Genomic DNA, 24,835 nt, shown 5'->3' with positions numbered 1-24,835 from the left:
TATGTAATGTGATAGAGGTGCTAATTATCCCTACAATGACAATCATATTAAATATATAAATGTATCAAATTAACATGTTGTATACCTTACATTATAGTGTTATATGTCAAATATATTTAAACTAAAAAAATTTCAAACAAGTTCTCACTGATTATCAATTTAGACTTTTCCTCACTGTTTTTGTTAGAACTCATTGGAATACAAATAGAAGTTTAAGGAGAGATTGGTATGGTATCGTCATCATGATTTGGAGAAGAGTATATATGTTGTTATTTCTTCTTGGAAGAAAGAAATATGATTAGAAAAATATTCTGATTTATTAATAGCAACAAGTTACTAGTTATTTCATCTTTGTTCTTAAGTTTGCAAAGTAAGTATCTCACTTACCTGTGCAAAGAACAAATGAATTTGAAACTTATTTAAAACAAACTGAGAATCAGTTGCATAAGTCAAGCACAGTAATCTGACTCACTTTTTTTTATTATTATTATTTTTTTATTATTATTTTTTATTTTTTTAAACATCTTTATTGAAGTATAATTGCTTCACAATGGTGTGTTAGTTTCTGCTTTATAACAAAGTGAATCAGCTATACGTATACATATATCCCCATGTCCCCTCCCTCTTGCGTCTCCCTCCCACCCTCCTTATCCCACCCCTCTAGGTGGTCACAAAGCACCGAGCTGATCTCCCTGTGCTATGCGGCTGCTTCCCACTAGCTATCTATTTTACATTTGGTAGTGTATATATGTCCATGACACTCTCTCACCCTGTCACGTCTCACCCCTCCCCCTCCCCATATCCTCAAGTCCATTCTTTAGTAGGTCTGTGTCTTTATTCCCATCTTGCCACTAGGTTCTTAATGACCTTTTTTTTTTTTTTCCTTAGATTCCATATACTGACTCACTTTAATTTTGCAAAAATGCTTATCATTCTACTTTATTATACAAAAATGGATTTAGTATTAATTGCCTATCTTCCATGCTTGTGAGCACTCTTAAAGATCAAAAAATCCGTATATCCACCACACTAATGATTTTCTTTTCCTTTCTTGCTTTTCCACACTTTTCTTGCTTACTTCTTCATGCTATTTTGTAATGACAGGATTAAATATTTTATGTATCTTTATAATCATGTTTGGTTTTTAAAAACCAGCTGTTGCAAATAGAAGAACATTTAACTTCATTTTGATTCAAACAATATTTGGAAAGCTGTCACACGTACAAGGTGTTTGAGATAGTGATGGATATAGAAAAGTCCCTAACCCCATGGAACATTGTCTAAAAGGAAAACAGGCATTATTTATTTGTTTGTTTGTTTGTTTTAATGTATTTATTTATTAAATGAGTACTTAACACTTTGTATCCTAGGTATCATTCTAAATAATTTGCAGGTATTAACTCATGTAAGTAATTGTGTATGATGGGTGTTTCTAAAGAGAGAGATGATCCTTTTTATTTGGATTTCATTATAATTTAATAATAGGCAACAACTGAGATCTGGGGCATGTAAACACACAGCATTTCTCTCATTTTATCACATCTTCAGAACGTGGCACCTGGACAGGACAGAAGAGAAATTTGATCCCTTTATCAGGAAAGGAAGGCTGAGTTGGGTTCACGATCTTCTGCATCTTTTAGCAGTTTGGTCCCTATGTTGGCTTTGGCTGGTGTGACTAGTTGTACTCACATTGACTTGGAGTGATCTTTTTCTTCCCTTAACCTGATGTTGTCATTGTTGTTCCATTGACTCTTTCTATACTGTTCTATTTTGGGAGAAGTTGATGAAGAATACCTCTCTTCAAAATTGGCTTGCTAACCCCTATTTTTAGAGAAATTATCCTTTCTTGCATACTTGACTTTCAAGATGACAGTTTACAAACTAAACTTCAACTTGAGTATTCTTAGGAAGGTCTTTTTTTTTTTAAGCTCCAAATCTAATTTTGTCTTTTTAAAAAAATTTATTTATTATTTATTTTTGGCTGTGTTGGGTCTTCGTTTCTGTGCGAGGGCTTTCTCTAGTTGCGGCAAGTGGGGGCCACTCTTCATCGCGGTGCGCGGGCCTCTCACTATCGCGGCGGCCTCTCTTGTTGTGGAGCACAGGCTCCAGACGCGCAGGCTCAGTATTTGTGGCTCACGGGCCTAGTTGCTCCGTGGCATGTGGGATCTTCCCAGACCAGGGCTCGAACCCGTGTCCCCTGCATTGGCAGGCAGATTCTCAACCACTACGCCACCAGGGAAGCCCTAATTTTGTCTTTTGAAAGTTCATAGAGCTTCCTATTGCTTTTCAAGCAACGGATTCTAGAAACAGTATGTTATACTCTTAATTGTATAATTTATACTGTGGTATTTCAAAAGCCTTTAGAAATTATTCTGCTTTCTTATAAACTTCATTTTACAAATCAAAATAAATTATATGAGTTGACCAGAAGTTGCTGTTAAGAGTGGTAAAGAAGAGAAGAGAAAGAGGAATGTGCAAATTGCATGAGAATAAGTTTTTTACCCTGTATTGGACAGTCTTTTAATTCTAGAACTTTCTTTTTCTTTACACTTTTTTAAAAAATTGAAGTATAGTTGATTTACAATGTTGTGTTAGTTTCAGGTGTACAGCAAAGTTATACATATATTTTTTTTTTCAGATTCTTTTCCCTTATAGGTTATTACAAAATATTGAGTATAGTTCCCTGTGCTATACAGTAGTGGAACTTTCTTGGAAAAAGGGAATTTGTGAGTTTCTTTGAGCAAATTTAGGAGATATCATTTTTGTGATAACATTTTCTTTACTACCTGTCTTAGTCTCTCCAGGCTGCTATAACAAAATATCACAACTGGGTAACTTATGAACAATAGACATTTATTTCTTAGAGTCTGGAGGCTGGGAAGTTCAAGATCATGGTGCTGGCAGATACGGTGTAGTGGATGGTGAGAGCACCCTTCCTGGTTCATAGCCATCTCCCTGTGTCTGCACATGCTGGGAGGGGCAAGCAAGCTCACTGGGGCCTCCTTTATAAAGGCACTAATCCCATTCATAAGGGCTCTGCCCTTGTGAAACTAAGTACCTCCCAAAGGCCCCACCTCCTAATACTGTCACATTGGGCATTAGGATTTTAACATATGAATTTGGTTGGGACACAAGCATTTAGACCATACTTTAAGCAAATTTAGGAGGTCCCTAGAATATCACTTTTGTGATAACATTTTCTTAACTAAATATATTTGATTTTTGTTTGTTAGTCGCCGCCTTATAAAAATCGAAACCTATCTCTTGTGTTGTTCACAATTAACTAGTTCCAAGCTATTGCTTATCTAGAACTGGCCACTTCCCCCATCTTGTTTCTCTGTATAATCAAGTTTACAATCAGTCACTAATTCTTAGTCTCAGTATGAAGCAAAATTTCAGTTGGGTAAAGATTTTAATCTTATGTGTATATGTTGTCTGGTAAATTTGCCATTTAAGGGGAAAAAATGTATATACCAATTCTTTGTACTGGTCTAAATTTTGAAATGAGCTACAAGTGTGCTTTGTTTTTAGGTCCGTATTGTGGAAGCATGACTGTGCCCAAAGAACTTTTGCTGAACACCAATGAAGTAACTGTTCGCTTTGAGAGTGGATCCCACATTTCCGGGCGGGGTTTTTTGCTAACCTATGCCAGCAGCGACCATCCAGGTACAGCAGAAGGACCAACATAAACCTGTAAACCTTTTTCTGTCTTAGAATTCCTCTTGCTAGTCACCATCTCCGGACAGAACTGTGACCTCAGATCCAGAATTAAGATGTGAGGGAAGAGAGGAATGCAGTGTCTTTGTAAGTAGTTAGGTCTGAACTGAATAGTTTCATAGCCCATGTTAGATTGATCCGCTGACTTATGTGGGAGAGGGTTGATCTCATTTTCCTAGAAACCATGGATTGTGTATCTTTGGGGCTACCCTCCTGACCCTCCTAAGGTCTGGCTATTCTCTGGAGCTCTCCACCAACCCCTTTGTTAGCTTAGGGGACAAGCCTTTTAACCAGCGACACCCCCACTCCATACACACCACTGCACCAGCATGGGAGCATGCGAGTGTGGGGAGGAGGAAGTCACTGTCACCAAGTGCCCTACCCATCCAGCTAGCACGTGAGCAGGAGAGAAGGAGAGCATGAATATTGACGGAAAGGGAAAGTGTGGCCTCCCATCCAAGCCTCGAACTCCAGAGTAATTTCCATGCAGCCCAGGGTCTGCCAGGGCCACAGAGGTGCCCAGAGTTTCTGCTGTCAGGCCCCTCCTGCGGAAATACTCTGGGAAGGGGGTACCCCATTCATTTCTCACTCAGCCAATCAGATCTGAGCAATATCCTAGCAGGCCCCTGCATGGCCGGTATTCAGCATATGTTTCTCCCTAAGAACAATTGAAAAGATTAAGGAAAGAAAGAACTTCTGCAGCAAGTGCGGAATATTTTGGAAACTATACTAGGTCCCTCTAAAAGCACCAAAATCCACAGTATCTTAGAGTGTCCATTGCTGAGTATTAGTTCAGTTCTATAAATTGCTCCAGAGAGCACACTTCTTTTAAGTCCTTGGTCCTCATTGATCAAAGCTGATAGGCTCTTTGTGTTCTCACTAAATGCCTGGCCCTGTGGTCGCTCGATTGCCACTAGCTAAATTGTTAAATTAATATGTTCCTGAACCTTCTCTGTGAACCACATTGGGCTCTTGAAATTGTTTTCCTCCTGCCAGGGGAGGTTATACACATGACCTTTGTAGGTATGTAGTGAATAGTAACTAACCAGTGTTGGGTTTTTTGTTGGAAATAGATTCTGTTATTTCACTGGATAAATACCTGAAGAACCATCATTGATGGTAGAAAAGAAAAATGAAGGGAACTGATGAAATCCTGGGGATAGTGTGTCAGTTTTTATTTATTTTTAAACAGAAAAGTTCAGATAACTAGATAACGAATAAATACTTCTCAAAAACTGTTTCATTTTAAAAGAAATCTTTAGAGCTGATTGCAATTATCTTTATTTATGACAGATTTAATAACGTGTTTGGAACGAGCTAACCATTATTTGAAGACAGAATACAGGTAAATACAGCGTCCTAGCTGTGCTGCAGTCATTTGTTGCTGAATATTTTGTTTTCCTTGACATTAAACCAGATAAAGGACCTTATTTGTACTAAATTTAATTTTTTAAAAAATCATCTATGTTGTAACTAATCAGGAATATTTGAAATGGTTTCTTATACAGCAGAGATCAGCAAACGTTCTGTCAAAGTCCAGATAGTAAATACTTTAGGTTTTGCAGGCCGTGCAGTCTCTTTTGCATCTGTTCATACAGTTTCTGTTGCCTTTGTAGTGCAGAAGCAGCCATACAGAGTATATATGTGAACGAATGAGCATGGCTGTGTTCCAATAAAACTTTCTTTATTTAAAAAAAAAAAAGGCGCTGGCTGGATTTGGCCCATGGGTCACAGTTTGCTGACCCTTGAGTTCTATTCTAGTACCAATGAGCCAAAATGGAGTCTAGAGTGCATTTTTTTACCGGGCCAGCATTTGGGAGTGACTTTTGTGATTCTGAAGGGGGTTCATTTTCTCTTTCCCACAAAAAAGAGACCTACTGAGAATAGGAGATGAAAATTTTCATCCTAGCTTTACTTTAACTGGAAAAATGACTTAATCTCTTAGATGTACGTTTTCTCATCTGTGAAGTAAAAGTCTAGAGGGGGATTTCTCAGCCTTGGCACTATTGATATTTTGGATTGGATGGTTTTCTGTTGTGTGCATTGTGGGTATTTAACAGCATCCCTGGCCTATATGAGCCAGTCATGATAAATGTGTCCAGACATTTCCAAAGGTCTGCTGGTGGGCAGAAATCACCCCTAGTTGAGAACCACTGGTCTAGAGGTCATTGTCAACAAAAACATAACAACAACTCTAACTCCTTAGAGTGTTTTCTTAGTACCAGATACAGCTCTCTGGAGTTAGCATATAGACAGCTCATGTGAATGTTCCAGTATGCCGACCAGGCAGGTTCTGTTTTACCCCAGAAACAGAGGCACAAAGCAATTAAGTAACCTGCTTAGGGCTACACAATAAATGAGAATACCCCAAAAGTCAAGCTTAAGAGTCCATGGTCCTATCCATCTGATATTCTAATAAATGAGATTCTTTTATATGCAGAATCAACTCTAGTGTTTACTAATATGAAGGCCAGTTGAGAAAAGACAAAAATGAAAATGACCAGTAATTAAATGTTGCCCTTAAAGTTGCTGTTCATCTATTGCAGACATTCAGCAGCATTTTCTTTCCAGCCATACATGTACAGTCCCAGTGGTGACAGGGCCTCTGGACAACAATAGTCATTTCCTATCCTCTTAGAGAAAGGAATATATTCAGCCCTACAGTGTGATGTTATGGTGTCAGATCATCTAAGCTGTAGCCCAGCCTATTTGTAGTGTTTAGTTAAAGATGAGGTATGATGACTAGTACAGGGCCATAATCCTTCATCCATAATTGTGAAATGCAGAAAGCTTTAAAAGTCAAAAGATTTTTGTAACTCATTTGGTGGCAGTACCTGATTAATGTGACCTTAAATTCACCTGACAGCAAAACTGGACTAAATTAAACATGAGGCTATTTTGTCTTTATGTATTTGACCTAATATGACTATCCATATATTTGATACAGAGATATTAATGTTTTGATTAATATTTGCAGACCTCAGTGGAGTCGTACATCATATACATTATTGGCACTGTTTTACTTTTCTAAAATCCCCCAAATTCTGAATTCTGAAATACATCTGGCTCTAAGGGCTAGGATAAGGAACTGTAAACCTGTAATAGGATTTCCATTATTTCTGTTTCTTAATTCCTTGATTATTGCTGTAGTGCTGGATTCCATTAGGTCAATGGGGAAGAATTATGAACCATTTATTTGGGTAGTTTTGATAATTAGATTCTGTTACACATCTAATTTGCTAAGTCAGCAGGAGGAAACTGAGAGGAAATGAAATAAAAGCAACTGCTATTTTGGAATCTGCTTGGGCTGGTACATTCTTCTTGAACAAACCAAGCAAACATTATTGTAATATGGTATATATAGAAACAAGGGCCTATGGCATTCATCTTTAAAGCTGTCAATGTTCACATAATATTTTGCGTTTCCTTTTGCACGTCTTTTTAGGTGTATGGTTGTCTCTCATGGCCTATTGATATGTTGATGCTTGAAGGAACTACAGAAAAGGAAACTGAATTTAAGGGGGATTATATGCAATATTCAGGGTCACACAGCTAGTTAGGTAGTAACAGAGCCTGGGTCAACACACCCTAAGCCACACCCAACCATACCATATGCCATGACATGTTTCTGAAAAAATTCTTGAAAAATGACTCTTAAGTAAATGAAATCCTAATTTTAAATATACCTCTTTTAGTCAAACTCATAGAAACAGAAAGTAGTTACTGGGGGCTGGAGGTTAGGGGAAATAGGGAAAGGTTGATAAAAGGATATAAACTTTCAGCTATAGAGATGAATAAGGTCTGAGGATCTAATGTATAACATGGTGACTATAGCTGATAACACCATATTGTATAATTGAAATTTGTTAAGAGAGTAGAACTTAAATAGTCTCACCAAAAAAATATATATACATATGTGTGTGTGTGTGTGTGTGTGTGTGTGTGTGTATGAGGTGATGGCTGTGTTTAACTAACTAGATGGGAGGACTTCTTTCACAATGTATACGTATATCAAATCATCATGATGTACACTTTAAATATTTTACAATTTTGTTTGTCAACCGTACCCCAGTAAAGCTGAAAAAAATATACACCTTTTTTCTGATTGCAAAAGTAATTTATAACTAATGTAGACCATCACTCTCCAGGCATTTAAACTTGACTAATTCAAATTGAGGTGTGCTGTAAGTATAAAATATACTGCAGATTTTGAAGACTTATTTAAAAAAAAAGACTGGAAATATCTTGATAATTTTTCTGTTCATTACATGTGGAAATGATAAATTTTGAATATATTAGGTTAAACAGAATATATGAGTAATATTAATATTAATTTTGCCTGTTTCTTTTGATTATTTTAATGTGGCTACTAGAATATTTAAATTAACATGTGTGGCTTCCATTATGTTCCAATTGGGTAATGCTAGTAGAGTGAATCCAAATTTACAGAGTTAGTAACACAGAAAGTGATAGTTTCTCAAACTCCTGCACTCAGAGAGAGAGAATCCAGAGATATTCTTCCTTGTTTTCTTTTTATCCATAGAAAACATAAATTGTTATTTAAACATTTCTTTTTATAAAAATAAGATTATGCTATATATACTGTATTTAGAAACTTTACCTTTTTACTTAACATTTCTTGGACCTCTTAAAATCAATTAAGATGCTTTAGGGAAGCTCATTGTTTAATAGAGTTTATAATGAATTTTGATATAAAACAAATAATTATGTAAAACTTGCCTTCAGATGAACATTTTAGATAAGTCTGTGTTTTCACAAATCAGGTTTCTGATTTGTCATTAAAGAAAGATATTCCTGCATGTTGTATAGGGGAGAGAAAATACTTTTAAGTATAATTTCACACTTTTTAATTTAAGTACGACCTAATAAAATATAAACTCTATTTTTTTTCCAGCAAGTTCTGCCCAGCTGGTTGTAGAGACATAGCAGGAGATATTTCTGGGAATGTGGTGCATGGATATAGAGATGTAAGTAATTGAGGGTAATTTTACGGCAGGGAGGAAATTAAAAAGAGTTAGTGCTTGTTGCTCTGCCTAAATTCTTTACAAAGTAAAGTCAAATAAGATATAAAACTTTGTAGATAGATGCACAGTTCTCTTTTCTGAGAATAAATGAAATAAGTTTAAAAACCAAGGTTATTCATGCATTCATTCCTATTTTTAGCATTTCCAGTTAAGCACACTATAAATGAAATGGTAAACAAAACCCTTTATATTATTTATATTTATATTAATTATACCTAAGGGTATAATTCCATCCAGTTTTTATAAGAGATCATCATTTTGTTATAATTTATTTCTTTATTTTAATGCTCCAATTGATTCATGTAATACAGCCAAGGACATGAAAATTTTACATCACAGAATAGTGACATTGTATCTAGGACCAGTGAAGACGTATGCCCTGCTCATATATATTATTCCCCTCCCTCCTTGCACTCCAATTTCTAATGCCTATTGAAACTCTCTGGGTGATATAAATTGTTCCCAGAAAAAAATAAATTCACAAGAAATCATTTTTCTAAAGTATATATCTTATATCCAGATACACAATCCTTTTTTTTTTTTTTACCAGATTCTTTTTTTAAATATTTTATTTATTTAATTATTTATTTATGGCTGTGTTGTGTCTTCGTTTCTGTGCGAGGGCTTTCTCTAGTTGTGGCAAGCGGGGGCCACTCTTCATTGCGGTGTGCGGGCCTCTCTTGTTGCAGAGCACAGGCTCCAGACGCGCAGGCTCAGTAGTTGTGGCTCACGGGCCCAGTTGGTCCACGGCATGTGGGATCTTCCCAGACCAGGGCTTGAACCCGTGTCCCCTGCATTGGCAGGCAGATTCTTAACCACTGCGCCACCAGGGAAGCCCCACAATCCTTTATTTCTTACTATTTACAGATTTCTATCCTGGAAATCTGATATCTGATTTTTAAAAATTTGCTATTCAAAATAGTTGGGTTTATAGCTTACAGGAAGGGGCTTGAGTTATTAGAAATGTGAAAATCTATATAGTGATGGAACTTTTCTAAGAGTTCTTTATGCACGGGGAAAACATACATGTTCTAGGAGATGGATCATATATCTCCAGCAGGAGGAAAAATACTTGGCTTTAATTTTGCTTTCAGTACATCCTGATTCTGGAAGCAGCAGGTTTTGTGATTTTGCTCTTTGTTTCCTTTTTCTTGTGTTGTCTTAATTTACAAGATTGACACAGGATATTTACTTGGCCTAGAAACTGAATCTTAAAATGATTTACACTACCTCAATTTGAAAATATACTCGGCACAGGCTGAAGTCCTAGATGACTTCAGGAAATTAACCAAAAGAACTAAAAAGTTGAGGTATAGTTTTCTCCCCCTAGCAATATAAAGTTTTAATTTATTATTTTCCTGTCCTGTGTAAGAAACTTAAGAATTATATGCAGAAAGAGAAATAGCATTGTTTCTTTCTTGCTTTATTTGTTGATCTCACCTCCTCTTGACAGAGCTCTCTTTTTCAGAGTAACAGGTTAATGGTTTCCTGGGTGGTAGGTCTCAGTACGTGATCTGGAATTGCTAACAAACAGGTTTCCTATTTGACGCACTAACTGGTTTCACACCATTTGCTTCCAGTATGATTTCACCTGGAGGGAAAATTTGTATTTTGAAAACTAATCTCTTCAAAGAAGTCTGATTAGTGTCTTTTTTTGGTGTATGTTGATACTGTGTGTATATTAGATATCTGTTGCTACATTACTATTACCAAAAACTTAGAAGCTTGAAACAACACATGTATTCTCTCTCATGTTCTGTGGGTCAGGAGTTTGAGCGTGGCCTGCTGAGTTTGAGTGAGGGACACTCACAAGGGTGTATCCAAGGTGACACAAGGGTGTCAGTGGGGCTGCAGTTTCATCTGAGGCTTGACTAGGAAAATATTTGTTTCTAAGCTCACATGGTGTTGGCAGCATTCAGTTACTGATGGATTGTTGGATTGAGGACCTCAGTTTCTTCCTGGATTTTGGTTGGAGGCTGTCCTCAGCTCCTTACCATGTGGACCTCCCCAACATGGCTACTTGCTTTTTTTTTTTTTCTTTCTCCCTCTGATTATTTTCTCTCCGCCGTCTATGTACCATCTTTATTTTTTTTAATTTTATTGATATCTAGTTACTGTATAATATTATATGTTACAGGTGTACAATATAGTGACTCCGTTTTTTTTAACATCTTTATTGGAGTATAATTGCTTTACAATGGTTTGTTAGTTTCTGCTTTATAACAAAGTGAATCAATTATACATATGTTCCCATATCTCTTCCCTCTTGCATCTCCCTCTCTCCCACCCTCCCTATCCCACCCCTCTAGGTGGTCACAAAGCACCGAGCTGATCTCCCTGTGCTATGTGGCTGCTTCCCACTAGCTATCTATTTTACGTTTGGTAGTGTATATATGTCCATGCCACTGTCTCACTTTGTCACAGCTTACCCTTCCCCCTCCCCATATCCTCAAGTCCATTCTCTGGTAGGTCTGTGTCTTTATTTCCATCTTGCCCCTAGGTTCTTCATGACCTTTTTTTTTTTTTTTTTCTTAGATTCCCTATATATGTGTTAGCATACGGTATTTGTTTTTCTCTTTCTGACTTACTTCACTCTGTATGACAGACTCTAGGTCCATCCACCTCACTACAAATAACTCAATTTCATTTCTTTTTATGGCTGAGTAATATTCCATTGTATATATGTGCCACATCTTCTTTATCCATTCATCTGTCGATGGACACTTAGGTTGCTTCCATGTCATGGCTATTGTATATAGTGCTGCAATGAACATTTTGGTACATGACTCTTTTTGAATTATGGTTTTCTCAGGGTATATGCCCAGTAGTGGGATTGCTGGGTCATATGGTAGTTCTATTTTTAGTTTTTTAAGGAATCTCCATACTGTTCTCCATAGTGGCTGTATCAATTTACATTCCCACCAACAGTGCAAGAGGGTTCCCTTTTCTCCACACCCTCTCCAGCGTTTATTGTTTGTAGATTTTTTGATGATGACCATTCTGACAGGTGTGAGATGATATCTCATTGTAGTTTTGATTTGCATTTCTCTAATGATTAATGATGTTGAGCATTCTTTCATGTGTTTGCTGGCAATCTGTATATCTTCTTTGGAGAAATGTCTGTTTAGGTCTTCTGCCCATTTTTGGATTGGGTTGTTTGTTTTTTTGATATTGGTGACTCACAATTTTTAAAGGTTATACTACATTTATAGTTATTGTAAAATATTGGCTATATCCCCCATGTTGCACAATATATCCTTGTAGCTTATTTTATACCTAATAGTTTGTACCTCTTAATTCCCCACCCCTATATTGCCCCTCCCCTTAGATTCATTTAGATAGGTTCTTATTCTCCCTATTCAGAAACTTTGAAGGTGTCACCACCGCCTACAGGATCCAGTTTCAATTGCTTAGGCTTTTAGGCTTTTGCTTTTTAACCAAAGCCAGCAATGGAGAGTTTCCTAACCAGGGAGTCTCCCAGCAAGACAGGTTATAATCTTATGTAATGTTATCATGAGAGTGCTGTCCTATCACCTTTGCCATATCCTATTAGTTAGGAGAAAGCCACAGCTCCCACCCCCGCCTAAGGGGATTACACAAGGGGAGAATACCAGTAGGCAGAGATCATGTGGGTTATCTTAGAGTCTCTCCTCCTCGAGGGTGTCTTCCTCTTAGGGAATATGTTCAGTTGTAACAAGTCTTTTCTGGAAGGGTCTTTGCAAAACCTAAGCATATCCTCTTGGTCAGGATGACAGAATCTGTAAAACAAGTAACTAGAGAAGCTGTTGAAGAAGCAGATTGTCACAGGGAAGAAATGGGATGAATTAAAGAGTAATTAGAGAAAAAGAATTGGTTCATTCTGTGTTGTTTCAAAAGACAGAACCAGGATCAGGGAGGCCAATTTCTGTGGCATATAAGGAATAGCTGAACAATGCAAAATGGGATGGGACGTCTCAAGGAACAGTCAGGCCCTAGTCACTGGAAGTGTCCAGTGTAGAGGTTACGGCCGTTCGTCAGGGCTGCCTGTATGTGTATGGAAGGTACTGTAGGTGGAGAATGGGACAGTCTGTCGGGAGGTGTCAGCAGAAAACTTTAAAGATCTTTTAGAGTTCTGAAGATGCTGTGATTCTGTCTCCTTGACTGGTGAATTAAGGCATCTTACAGTGTAGGCTTACCATGCCGGTTAAGAACCATGGGCTTCTCTTTAAGCTTTGCCTCACCTGGAAACCAGTAATAAAAAGCCCCCAGAACAGGTTTTCTCTTGGCACCTTCTCCCAAGCCTGCTGACTGTACCATCTGCTTCTAAGTGGAACACATCCCTTAACTCACTCGTTTCAGTAATTCTCCATTCCCCAAAAATATTCAAGGGGTATTGTAAATTAAAGGCAGACAGTGCAAAAAGTGTGCTCCTGGTTTAGGGGAGAAAGGGAGAAACCCAGTCCATCGCCTACACCCACAACAAGCCAGAGGTAAGTACACTGTGTTGGTGAGTGATTGTCTCTGACTGATGACAATAGGAGTGATTTTATTTATTTCCTATTTTCCAAAATTTCTATAATGAATGTATTGCTTTCCTAAAGAAAATGTTATCATCATGGTAATTATGAAGACTGCAGCAACACTGAAACAATTCATAAGATAGAATGAGGAATATATTTTTATTATTTAACAATTGACCATCATCCCACCAACATTTTAATCTATTTATTTATTTATTTTTGGCTGCGTTGGGTCTTCGTTGCTGCACGTGGGCTTTCTCTAGTTGCGGCGAGCGGGGGCTACTCTTCGTTGCAGTGCATGGGCTTCTCATTGTGGTGGCTTCTGTTGCAGAGCACGGGCTCTAGGCACGTGGGCTTCAGTGGTTGTGGAAAACGGGCTTAGTTGCTCCACAGCAGGTGGGATTTTCCTGGACCAGGGCTCGAACCCGTGTCCGCTGCATTGGCAGGTGGATTCTTAACCACTGCACCACCAGGGAAGCCCTCCAACAACATTTTAAACATGTGCTTTCTTCATGTTTTATTAAAGTCAATCTAAAACGTTTACTTTTTTTTTTAACGTCTTTATTGATAAGTGCTTTACATAGTTGTGTTAGTTGCTGCTGTATAACAAGTGAATCAGCTATACATATACATATATCCCCAGATCCCCTCCCTCTTGCATCTCCCTCCCCCACTCCTTATCCCACCCCTCTAGGTGGACACAAAGCACCGAGCTGATCTCCCTGTGCTATATGGCTGCTTCTCACTAGCTATCTGTTTTACATTTGGTAGTGTATACATGTCCATGCCACTCTCTCACTTTGTCCCAGCTAACCCTTCCCCTTCCCCATGTCCTCAACTCCATTCTCTACGTCTGCGTCTTTATTCCTGTCCTGCCCCTAGGTTCTTCAGAACCTTCTTTTTTTTTTTTTTTATAGATTCCATATAGATGTGTTAGCATACGGTATTTGTTTTTCTCTTTCTGACTTACTTCACTCTGTATGACAGACTCTAGGTCCATCCACCTCACTACAAATAACTCAATTTCGTTTCCTTTTATGGCTGAGTAATATTCCATTGTATATATGTGCCACATCTTCTTTATGCATTCATCTGTCGATGGACACTTATGTTGCTTCCATATCCTGGCTACTGTAAACAGAGCTGCAGTGAACATTTTGGTACATGACTCTTTGAATTATGGTTTTCTCAGGGTATATGCCCAGTAGTGGGATTACTGGGTTGTATGGTAGTTCTATTTTTAGTTTTTTAAGGAACCTCCATACTGTTTTCCATAGTGGCTGTATCAATTTACATTCCCACCAACAGTGCAAGAGGGTTCCCTTTTCTCCACACCCTCTCCAGCATTTATTGTTTGTAGATTTTTTGATGATGACCATTCTGACCGGTGTGAGATGATATCTCATTGTAGTTTTGATTTGCATTTCTCTAATGATTAATGATGTTGAACATTCTTTCATGTGTTTGCTGGCAATCTGTATATCTTCTTTGGAGAAATGTCTATTTAGGTCTTCTGCCCATTTTTGGATTGGGTTGTTTGTTTATTTGATATTGAGCTGCATGAGCTGTTTATATATTTTAGAGATTAATCCTTTGTCAGTTGCTTTGTTTGCAAATATTTTCTCCCATTCTGAGGGTTGTCTTTTCGTCTTGTTTATGGTTCCCTTTGTTGTGCAAAAGCTTTGAAGTTTCATTAGGTCCCATTTGTTTATTTTTGTTTTTATTTCCATTTGTCTAGGAGGTGGGTCAAAAAGGATCTTGCTGTGATTTATGTCATAGTGTTCTTCCTATGTTTTCCTCTAAGAGTTTTATAGTGTCTGGCCTTACATTTAGGTCTTTAATCCATTTTGAGTTTATTTTTGTGTATGGTGTTAGGGAGTGTTCTAATTTCATGCTTTTACATGTCTCTGTCCAGTTTTCCCAGCACCACTTATTGAAGAGGCTGTCTTTTCCCCATTGTGTATTCTTCCCTCTTTTATCAAAGATAAGGTGACCATAGGTGCGTGGGTTTATCTCTGTGCTTTCTATCCTGTTCCATTGATGTATATTTCTGTTTTTATGCCAGTACCATACTGTCTTGATTACTGTAGCTTTGTAGTATAGTCTGAAGTCAGGAAGCCTGATTCCTCCAGCTCCATTTTTCTTTCTCAAGATTGCTTTGGCTATTCGGGGTCTTTTGTGTTTCCATACAAATTGTGAAATTTTTTGTTCTAGTTCTGTGAAAAATGCCAGTGGTAGTTTGATAGGGATTGCATTGAATCCATAGATTGCTTTGGGTAGTATAATCATTTTCACAATGTTGCTTCTTCCAATCCAAGAACATGGTATATCTCTCCATCTGTTTGTATCATCTTAATTTCTTTCATCAGTGTCTTATGGTTTTCTGCATACAGGTCTTTTGTCTCCTTAGGTAGGTTTATTCCTAGGTATTTTATTCTTTTTCTTGCATTGGTAAATGGGAGTGTTTCCTTAATTTCTCTTTCTGATTTTTCATCATTAGTGTATAGGAATTCGAGAGATTTCTGTGCATTAATTTTGTATCCTCCTCCTTTACCAAATTCATTGATTAGCTCTAGTAGTTTTCTGGTAGCATATTTAGGATTCTCTATGTGTAGTATCATGTCATCTGCAAACAGTGACAGCTTTATTTCTTCTTTTCCAACTTGGATTCCCTTTATTTCTTTTTCTCCTCTGATTGCTGTGCTTAAACTTCCAAAACTATGTTGAATAATAGTGGTGAGAGTGGTCAACCTTGTCTTGTTCCTGATATTAGTGGAAATGGTTTCAGTTTTTCACCATTGAGAACAGTGTTGGCTGTGGGTTTGTCATATATGGCCTTTATTATGTTGAGGTAAGTTCCCTCTATGCCTCCTTTCTGGAGGGTTTTTATCATAAATGGGTGTTGAATTTTGTCAAAAGCTTTTTCTGCATCTACTGAGATGATCATATGGTTTTTCTCCTTCAATTTGTTAATATGGTGTATCACATTGACTGATTTGTGTATATTGAAGAATCCTTGCAATCCTGGGATAAATCCCACTTATCATGGTATATGATCCTTTTAATGTGCTGCTTGATTCTGTTTGCTAGTATTTTGTTGAGGATTTTTGCATCTATGTTCATCAGTGATATTGGCCTGTAGTTTTGTTTGTTTGTGACATCTTTGTCTGGTTTTGGTATCAGGGTGATGGTGGCTTTGTAGAATGAGTTTGGGAGTGTTCCTCCCTCTGCTATATTTTGGAAGAATTTGAGAAGGACAGCTGTTAGCTCTTCTCTAAATGTTTCATAGAATTCGCCTGTGAAGCCATCTGGTCCTGGACTTTTGTTTGTTGGAAGATTTTTAATCACAGTTTCAATTTCAGTGCTTGTGATTGGTCTGTTCATATTTTCTATTTCTTCCTGGTTCAGCCTCGGAAGGTTGTGCTTTTCTAAGAATTTTTCCATTTCTTCCAGGTTGTCCATTTTATTGGCATTGAGTTGCTTGTAGTAATCTCTCATGAGCCCTTGTATTTCTGCAGTGTCTGTTGTAACTTCTCTTTCATTTCCAATTCTATTGATTTGAGTCTTCTCCCTTTTTTCATGATGAGTCTGGCTAATGGTTGATCAATTTTGTTTATCTTCTCAAAGAACCAGCTTTTAGTTTTATTGATCTTTGCTATTGTTTCCTTCATTTCTTTTTCATTTATTTCTGATCTGATCTTTATGATTTCTTTCCTTCTGATAACTTTGGGTTTTTTTGTTATTCTTTCTCTAATTGCTTTAGGTGTAAGTTTAGGTGGTTTATTTGAGATTTTTCTTGTTTCTTGAGGTAGGATTGTATTGCTATAAACTTCCCCCTTAGAACTGCTTTTGCTGCATCCCATAGGTTTTGGGCCATCGTGTTTTCATTGTCATTTGTTTCTAGGTATTTTTTTATTTCCTCTTTGATTTCTTCAGTGATCTCTTGGTTATTTAGTAGCATGTTGTTTAGCCTCCATGTGTTTGTATTTCTTACAGATTTTTTCCTGTAATTGATATCTAGTCTCATAGCATTGTGGTTGGAAAAGATACTTGATACGATTTCAATTTTCTTAAAAGGCTTGATTTGTGACCCAAGATATGATCTATCCTGGAGAATGTTCCATGAGCACTTGAGAAGAAAGTGTATTCTGTTGTTTTTGGATGGAATGTCCTATAAATATCAATTAAGTCCATCTTGTTTAATGTATCATTTAAAGCTTGTGTTTCCTTAATTATTTTCATTTGATCTGTCCATTGGTGAAAGTGGGATGTTAAAGTACCCTACTATGATTATGAGTGTGTTAATGTCGATTTCCCCTTTTATGGCTGTTAGCATTTGCCTTATGTATTGAGGTGCTCCTGTGTTGGGTGCATAAATATTTACAATTGTTATATCTTCTTGGATTGATCCCTCGATCATTATGTAGTGTCCTTCTTTGTCTCTTGTAATAGTCTTTATTTTAAAGTCTATTTTGTCTGATATGAGAATTGTTGCTCCAGCTTTCTTTTCATTTCCATTTGCATGGAATATCTTTTTCCATCCCCTCCCTTTCAGTCTGGATGTGTCCCTAGGTCTGAAGTGGGTCTCTTGTAGACAGCATATATACAGGTCTTGTTTTTATATCCATTCAGCCAGTCTATGTCTTTTGGTTGGAGCATTTAATCCATTTCCATTTAAGGTAATTATTGATATGTATGTTCCTATTACCATTTTCTTAATTGTTTTGGGTTTGTTATTGTAGGTCTTTTCCTTCTCTTGTGTTTCCTGTCTAGAGAAGTTCCTTTAGCATTTGTAGTAAAGCTGGTTTGGTGGTGCTGAATTCTTTTAACTTTTGCTTGTCTGTAAAGGTTTTAATTTCTCCATCGAATCTGAATGAGATCCTTGCTGGGTAGAGTATTCTTGGTTGTAGGTTTTTCCCTTTCATCACTATAAATATATCTTGCCACTCCCTTCTGGCTTGCAGAGTTTCTGCTGAAAGATCAGCTGTTAACCTCATGGGGATTCCCTTGTATGTTATTTGTTGTTTTTCCCTTGCTGCTTTTAATATTTCTTCTTTGTATTTAATGTTTGATAGTTTGATTAATATGTGTCTTGGTGTGTTTCTCTTTGAATTTATCCTGTATGGGACTCTCTGCGCTTCCTGGACTTGATTGACTATTTCCTTTCCCATATTAGGGAAGTTTTCAACTATAATCTCTTCAAATATTTCTCAGTCCCTTTCTTTTTCTCATCTTCTTCTGGGACCCCTATATTTTGAATGTTGTTGCTTTTAATGTTGTCCCAGAGGTCTCTGAGACTGTCCTCAATTCTTTTCATTCTTTTTTCTCTATTCTGCTCTGCAGTAGTTATTTCCACTGTTTAATCTTCCAGGTCACTTATCTGTTCTTCTGCCTCAGTTATTCTGCTATTGATTCCTTCTAGAGAATTTTAAATTTCATTTATTGTGTTGTTCATCATTGTTTGTTTGCTCTTTAGTTCTTCTAGATCCTTGTTAAACGTTTCTTGTATTTTCTCCATTCTATTTCCAAGATTTTGGATCATCTTTACTATCATTACTCTGAATTCTTTTTCAGGTAGACTGCCTATTTCCTCTTCATTTGTTTGGTCTAGTGGGTTTTTACCTTGCTTCTTCATCTGCTGGGTATTTCTCTGTCCTCTCATTTTGCTTACCTTACTGTGTGTGGGGTCTCCTTTTTGCAGGCTGCAGGTTTGTAGTTCCCGTTGTTTTTGGTGTCTGCCCCCAGTGGGTTAGGTTGGTACAGTGTGTTTTGTAGGCTTCCTGGTGGAGGGGACTGGTGCCTGTGTTCTGGTGGATGAGGCTGGATGTCATCTTTCTGGTGGGCAGGACCGTGTCCAGTAGTGTGTTTTCGGGTGTCTGTGACCTTATTTTGATTTTAGGCAGCCTCTCTGCTAATGGGTGGGGTTGTATTCCTGTCTTGCTAGTTGTTTGGCATAGGGTGTCCAGCACTGTAGCTTGCTGGTCCTTGAGTCGAGCTGGGTCTTAGTGTTGAGATGGAGATCTCTGGGACAGCTTTTGCCGTTTGATATTACAAGGGGCAGGGAGGTCTCTGGTGGACCAATGTCCTGAACTTGGCTCTCCCACGTCAGAGGCTCAGGCTTGACACGCGGCCGGAGCACCAGGGCCCTGCCAGCCACACAGTAATCATTCTTTCATGTGGTGGACCAACAGTGGGGCAGGGAGAGTGGTTTGTCCAAGCTAAAATCCAGCTGGAGGAGGTCATGGAGAGACTTACTGGTTGAACGGAGAGGTGGACCCAGGCAATTCAGCAACATGACTATCAGGTTAGCAGAGGCGCCTTCCCCCTAAAACGTTTATATTACATTTTATTTTAATACTTTGTCAATACTTTTTCGTACAAATTAATTTTTCCTAAAGGAAGACTTAAGAAAATACTCCATTTCTGGGATGATTTGATAACTGCTTTGACAGTTGTCTTCTCATGCTGATCTGCTTGGCCATCTTTTGTGGCTCAGTGAACTTCAGGGATGTTTAGTTCCATCAACCTTCAAGTTCATGAGTCTTGCATGTGTACTCCTCACCTGTCCATTGCATTCCCTTCCCTGAAGAATTACATTTAAATTATTTTGTTTGTTTAAGGCAATCACTAATTAACATAGGCTTTCCTATATTTACATTTCGGTGAGGTTTAGACCTCAAAATAGCTAGAAAATAAAGTATAAATCTACTGTTCAAAAGGAAATGTTTAAAAAGCAGTTTCAGTGAATGTGAATTTTAAAAATTGATACCAAAAAAGCCCCAACTTTAGAAAACATCAATTTTATTTAAGTTAGTGGGTGAGCGAGTGATTTTTTTAAGGAAATAACTCAGGAAAGGGCTGATAATTTTATTATAATAATATGATAGCCAGATCTGGTGGTTATTCTCCTGGGGATGTATCCTATGGCCTGCATTTAATATTATGAAAAAATATTAAATAAATACGTGTAATTTAACATTCAATAATGCAATGAAATAAACTCCATAAAAGAGGCACATACCACTGGGTTCCCTCAATGCTGGGGACTGTGGGAAATGAGAATATCTGTTGGGCAATGAAGCTGATAGGTCGTGTTGCTTGTTGGCCTGTGACTCTGTCCTCTTGTTACCATGGAGGCCCTTGTACATGCCAAGTCCAGTGAGAGCTCTACACACAGGGCAGGGATGCTGGGCTGAAGACCATCCCATCCCCAGACTGAATTCCAAGGAAGCCAGGTGATCCTAGGGACAAGGGAATAGCTGCCCAGCCGACCACTTTGTTTTTCATTTGGGGCTGAGAGAGGGAGGCAGGCCTGCATGGACCCTATAAGAGGTACACAGGGTGCCCTTTAGAATCACAAGGTGATTCTAGACATCACCCAGCCCAGCCTTTTCATTGTGAAGATGAATTGGGAAGCCAGGTCCAGAGCAGGGAGGTGACATAAGCACACCTTGTAGAGTTAGAGGCAGAGTCAGGATGATGAGCTAAATTGCTGAATTTAAATCCAGGACTTTTACAGCCAGCTCCTCTATTTTGTACCCTAAGAGTCTAAAACAGTAATAAGAAACCTTTTTAAGAAAATTCAGAAAAAATGAAAATGCAAGCTGCCCCTTTAAAGAGTACTACCTTTCTCTTCTAATTCTTCTTTTTTTCCCCACAAATCAAGAAGGGTAGTATCTGCATCAGTTTCAGCATTCTCCTATTTCTTCTCTGTCATGAAATCCTCCCCCTTTTTTCACTATGATAGCAGTCATTGCAAAACTGACTCCCTTTGCCAAATCTAATCTAGTTTGGGAAGTATGAGCTCTCTATGTTAAAGATCACAAAAGTTCTCAACTTTATTGCAACCACATTAGTTGCAAAATACAGTTGGTCTCACTGGTCCTCCTAATACTGTAACCTAAATCTAAGGAAAACTTTCCACTGCAGTAAGGTAAACAGTGTTGTCATTAACACAAAGAGAAACCCCCAAGTTCAGTTATTGAAACACAATTTCATGAGCTGCTTTTCTCTTTTCGGCACTAGCCATTGCAGAGAAGCAAGGCATTGCTAAAATTTATTTAGGAAAAGATCCTCTCGGCCCCTCAGTCCTGGGCTAAATACCTAATCACCCTCCCCCACGGGTCTGTGCTCGAGGGGACGTACGGGCCTGGGCACCCCGTGGAACAGTTCCACTTCTTCCTGCAGTCGCACTTTCAACCACGGGGTCTCCTGCTAATCAGAGCCAGCCAGGTACCCCTGCTGGGTTTGTCACACCAGCCAGCAGCCTTGGAGGGCTGAGCAGGTGCCAGCTGTTTGACCCTCTCAGGGGAGATTCAGGAATTGAGGTGGAGGCCTTGGGCCCTGGGTTGCTCGTCATCACTCTGAGACCTTCATGAAGTTTTCTGTTTTATTCAGTGTTCTGTGGCTGACACTACCATTTTGGTTTTGATGCCTTGTTAAATCTCTAATTTTAAAATGAAGCTATGGTATGGAAGGTTCACCTTTTCAAATGATCCTCAGTATGTATATTTAGTAAAGCGAATGTTAGAAACTAATGTTATCTATTCTTGCTGAACAAGTCACCCCAAAACTTAGTGGCTTAGAATGACAGCCATTTTCTTTGCTGATGAGTTTGTGGGTCGGCAGTGTGGGCTGGTTGGTTCTTAAGCTTCCTTTACCTAGAATTGCGCCTGCAGCTGCAGTCGTGTGTCAGGTCATCTGGGGTGGGAGTCTAAGGTGGCCTCACTGACATATGTGGCAGTTTGCCAGGCCATGTTACCTGCAGCAGAACAAAGCAAGTGCCAGGGCCCAGTTCAGAGTCGGTGTGGGAGATGACCACACCACCAGGAGGCATTATTCACTGGGGAGCCATGAATACTGTAAATTATCTCCCTTCCTTCCTCCCTAGTGGAAGGGTTCCCAGGTTCGTCAGCATAGATAGAATGACTGATGTCATTCTGAGATAGTTAGGCAATAATTTTTTCCACCCCCTTCTACTTTTTATTTAAATGAATTATAATTTAGCCATGTCAGGGGTCAAATAGGGATCCTGAGCACAAGTTGTAACAAAATGTAAAGCTCCCGCTATATTTCAGATGTATTGTTGAGCCATTTGTAAGTGGGATGTTGCTGTGTTTCAGACCTCTTTACTATGCAAAGCCGCCATCCACGCAGGAGTAATTGCAGATGAAGTGGGCGGTCAGATTGGTGTGCTTCTGCGCAGAGGCGTGAGTCGATACGAAGGGATCCTGGCCAATGGTGTGCTCTCAAGGCAGTAAGTACTTTGCCTTTTGTTCCGAGTGGAAGGTAACCCTGCAGGCACAAGTCATCAGCTCACAGTCTGGAAAGGGCTGCAGGCATGTGATACCAAGGGCATGTCAACTGGGAAAAATGTGTGTGACTGCTTAGAGCAGCATTTATGCTGTCAGTGTGGAAGACAAATGCAGCAATAAAAAAGCTCACTGACAAGTAAGTTAGAATAGCACACATCTGAAGCCCCAGGACAGAGGAGCATTCTACTCTCGGGTGCTCCAGGGGGAGGGGATAAAGCTTATTCCTCTCTAGTTTTTCCTGATTCTGTAAATTACTGATCATCACCAATATCACCAAAGATACTAAAGGGGAGATAAGGGACTGAAATAAACCCAGCAGAACCACTGAACTCCCTAGAGGATCCCTAGAGACAGTCTCTTAAGGATGAATAATAGTTGGGAAGTGAAAAAAGATGGCTTTTTTTTTTTTTTAACATTGTTAACTTCTCTGTTCCCTGTTATCCTCTGATCTTTTCGCTTCATAAGAAAAAAGTATGTCAATTGCTTTAAACACTTCAACCTCAGCTTTTAATGCTTTCAGGTTTCCTCAGCTTCTAGAGTGGAAAACTAGAGCTGTTTGAACTAAAATAGGCCAGCCTTGTGATCCAGCTGTCCACCAGTGTAAACAAGCAGCTTGGAATGGTCCAGAGGGACACTTGCTTTGGAATGGATGGCTGCCTGGTGAGGGAACAGTGCTCCTTGAGCCACTGTACAGTTGGTGTCCTTGGGGATTGGTTCCAGGACCCCCGTGGATACCAAGATCCACGGATGCTCAAGTCCCTTATATAAAATGGCATAATCTTTACATATAACTATGCACATCCTCCCATGTACTTTAAATCATCTCTAGATTATTTATACCTAATACAATATAAATGCTATGTAAATAGTTGTAAATACAATGTAAATGTTGTGTAAATAGGTGCCAGTATGTGGCAAATTCCAATTTTACTTCTTGGAATTTTCTGGAAATTTTTTTTTTCCTGAACATTTTCACTCTGTGGTTGGTTGAATCTGGGGATGCAGAATCTGCAGATACGGCTGACATATATGCACATGTATGTATACACACATATGTACTATTTACATAAATACAATTTTATAATATATACACATGTATTATATATACTTACATATATGCACACACATATGTATATGCATTTTTTAAAATTTAATTTTATTTATTTATTTTTGGTTGCATTGTGTCTTTGTTGCTGCGCGTGGGCTTTCTCTAGTTGCAGTGAGCGGGGGCTACTCTTCGTTGTGGTGCACGGGCTTCTCACTGCAGTGGCTTTTCTTGTCGCAGAGCACGGGCTCTAGGCATGCGGGCTTCAGTAGTTGTGGCTTGCAGGCTCTAGAGTGCAGGCTCAGTAGTTGTGGCGCACGGGCTTAGTTGCTCCATGGCATGTGGGATCCTCCTGGACCAGGGTTCGAACCTGTGTCCCCTGCATTGGCAGACGGATTCTTAACCACTGCGCCACCAGGGAAGCCCTACATTTTTTTCACTTATGTACTTGCCTCAAACTCTTTGGGACATTAAAATTTATATACTGATTTATATATTTATATCCTGATTTATAGTAAGAGTGATTGCTTATGCACAGTAAGCTTTAAATGTCTGCTTGACTTTGACTTTTGAGGATGTTTCTTTTTTTTTTTTAATTTTATTGGAGTATAGTTGATTTACAATGTTGTGTTAGTTTCAGGTCTACAGCAAAGTGATTCAGTTATACATATACATATAGTCATTCTTTTTTAGATAGTTTTCTCATTTAGGTTATCACAGAATAGAGTTCCCTGTGTTATACAGTAGGTCCTTGTTGGTTATCTATCTTATGTATAGTAGTGTGTATATGTTCATCCCAAGCTCCTGAATTATCCCTACCCCCCAGGTTTCCCTTTTGTAACCATAAGTTTGTTTCAGATATCTGTAAGGTTGTTTCTGTTTTGTAAATAAGTTCATTTGTATCATTTTTTAAAATCAGGTCTCACATTTGTATCATTTTTTAAAATCAGATCCCACATATGAGTGATATCATATATTTGTCTTTTTCTGACTTACTTCACTTAGTATGATAATCTCTAGGTCCATCCATATTGCTGCAAATAGCATTATCTCATTCTTTTTTATGGCTGAGTAATATTCCACTGTATATATGTACCACATCTTTATCCATTCCTCTGTCAATGGGCATTTAGGTTGCTTCCATCTCTTGGCTGTTGTAAATAGTGCTGCAGTGAACATTGGGAGGATCTATTTCTTTTTATGTTTTTTATTGTT

General features: G+C 38.4%; 1 protein-coding gene across 1 annotated transcript in view; it reads left to right on the top strand.

Moving 5' to 3' along the window:
* The window catches only part of DCBLD1 (discoidin, CUB and LCCL domain containing 1), a 71,991-nt gene that overhangs the window by 32,918 nt on the left and 14,238 nt on the right, over positions 1 to 24,835 (top strand). Inside the window, exons 3-6 of the mRNA XM_057528099.1 lie at positions 3,532 to 3,666; positions 5,011 to 5,062; positions 8,633 to 8,705; positions 22,384 to 22,517. Of these exons, the coding sequence (XP_057384082.1) occupies positions 3,532 to 3,666; positions 5,011 to 5,062; positions 8,633 to 8,705; positions 22,384 to 22,517 (394 nt within the window). The remainder of the gene's footprint in view (positions 1 to 3,531; positions 3,667 to 5,010; positions 5,063 to 8,632; positions 8,706 to 22,383; positions 22,518 to 24,835) is intronic.

This window comes from Balaenoptera acutorostrata, chromosome 14 (genome assembly GCF_949987535.1).
Source record: "Balaenoptera acutorostrata chromosome 14, mBalAcu1.1, whole genome shotgun sequence".
Classification (NCBI taxonomy): domain Eukaryota; kingdom Metazoa; phylum Chordata; class Mammalia; order Artiodactyla; family Balaenopteridae; genus Balaenoptera; species Balaenoptera acutorostrata.
The sequence above is the reverse complement of the archived record's forward strand: the minus strand, read 5'-3'. Positions and strand labels throughout refer to the sequence as shown.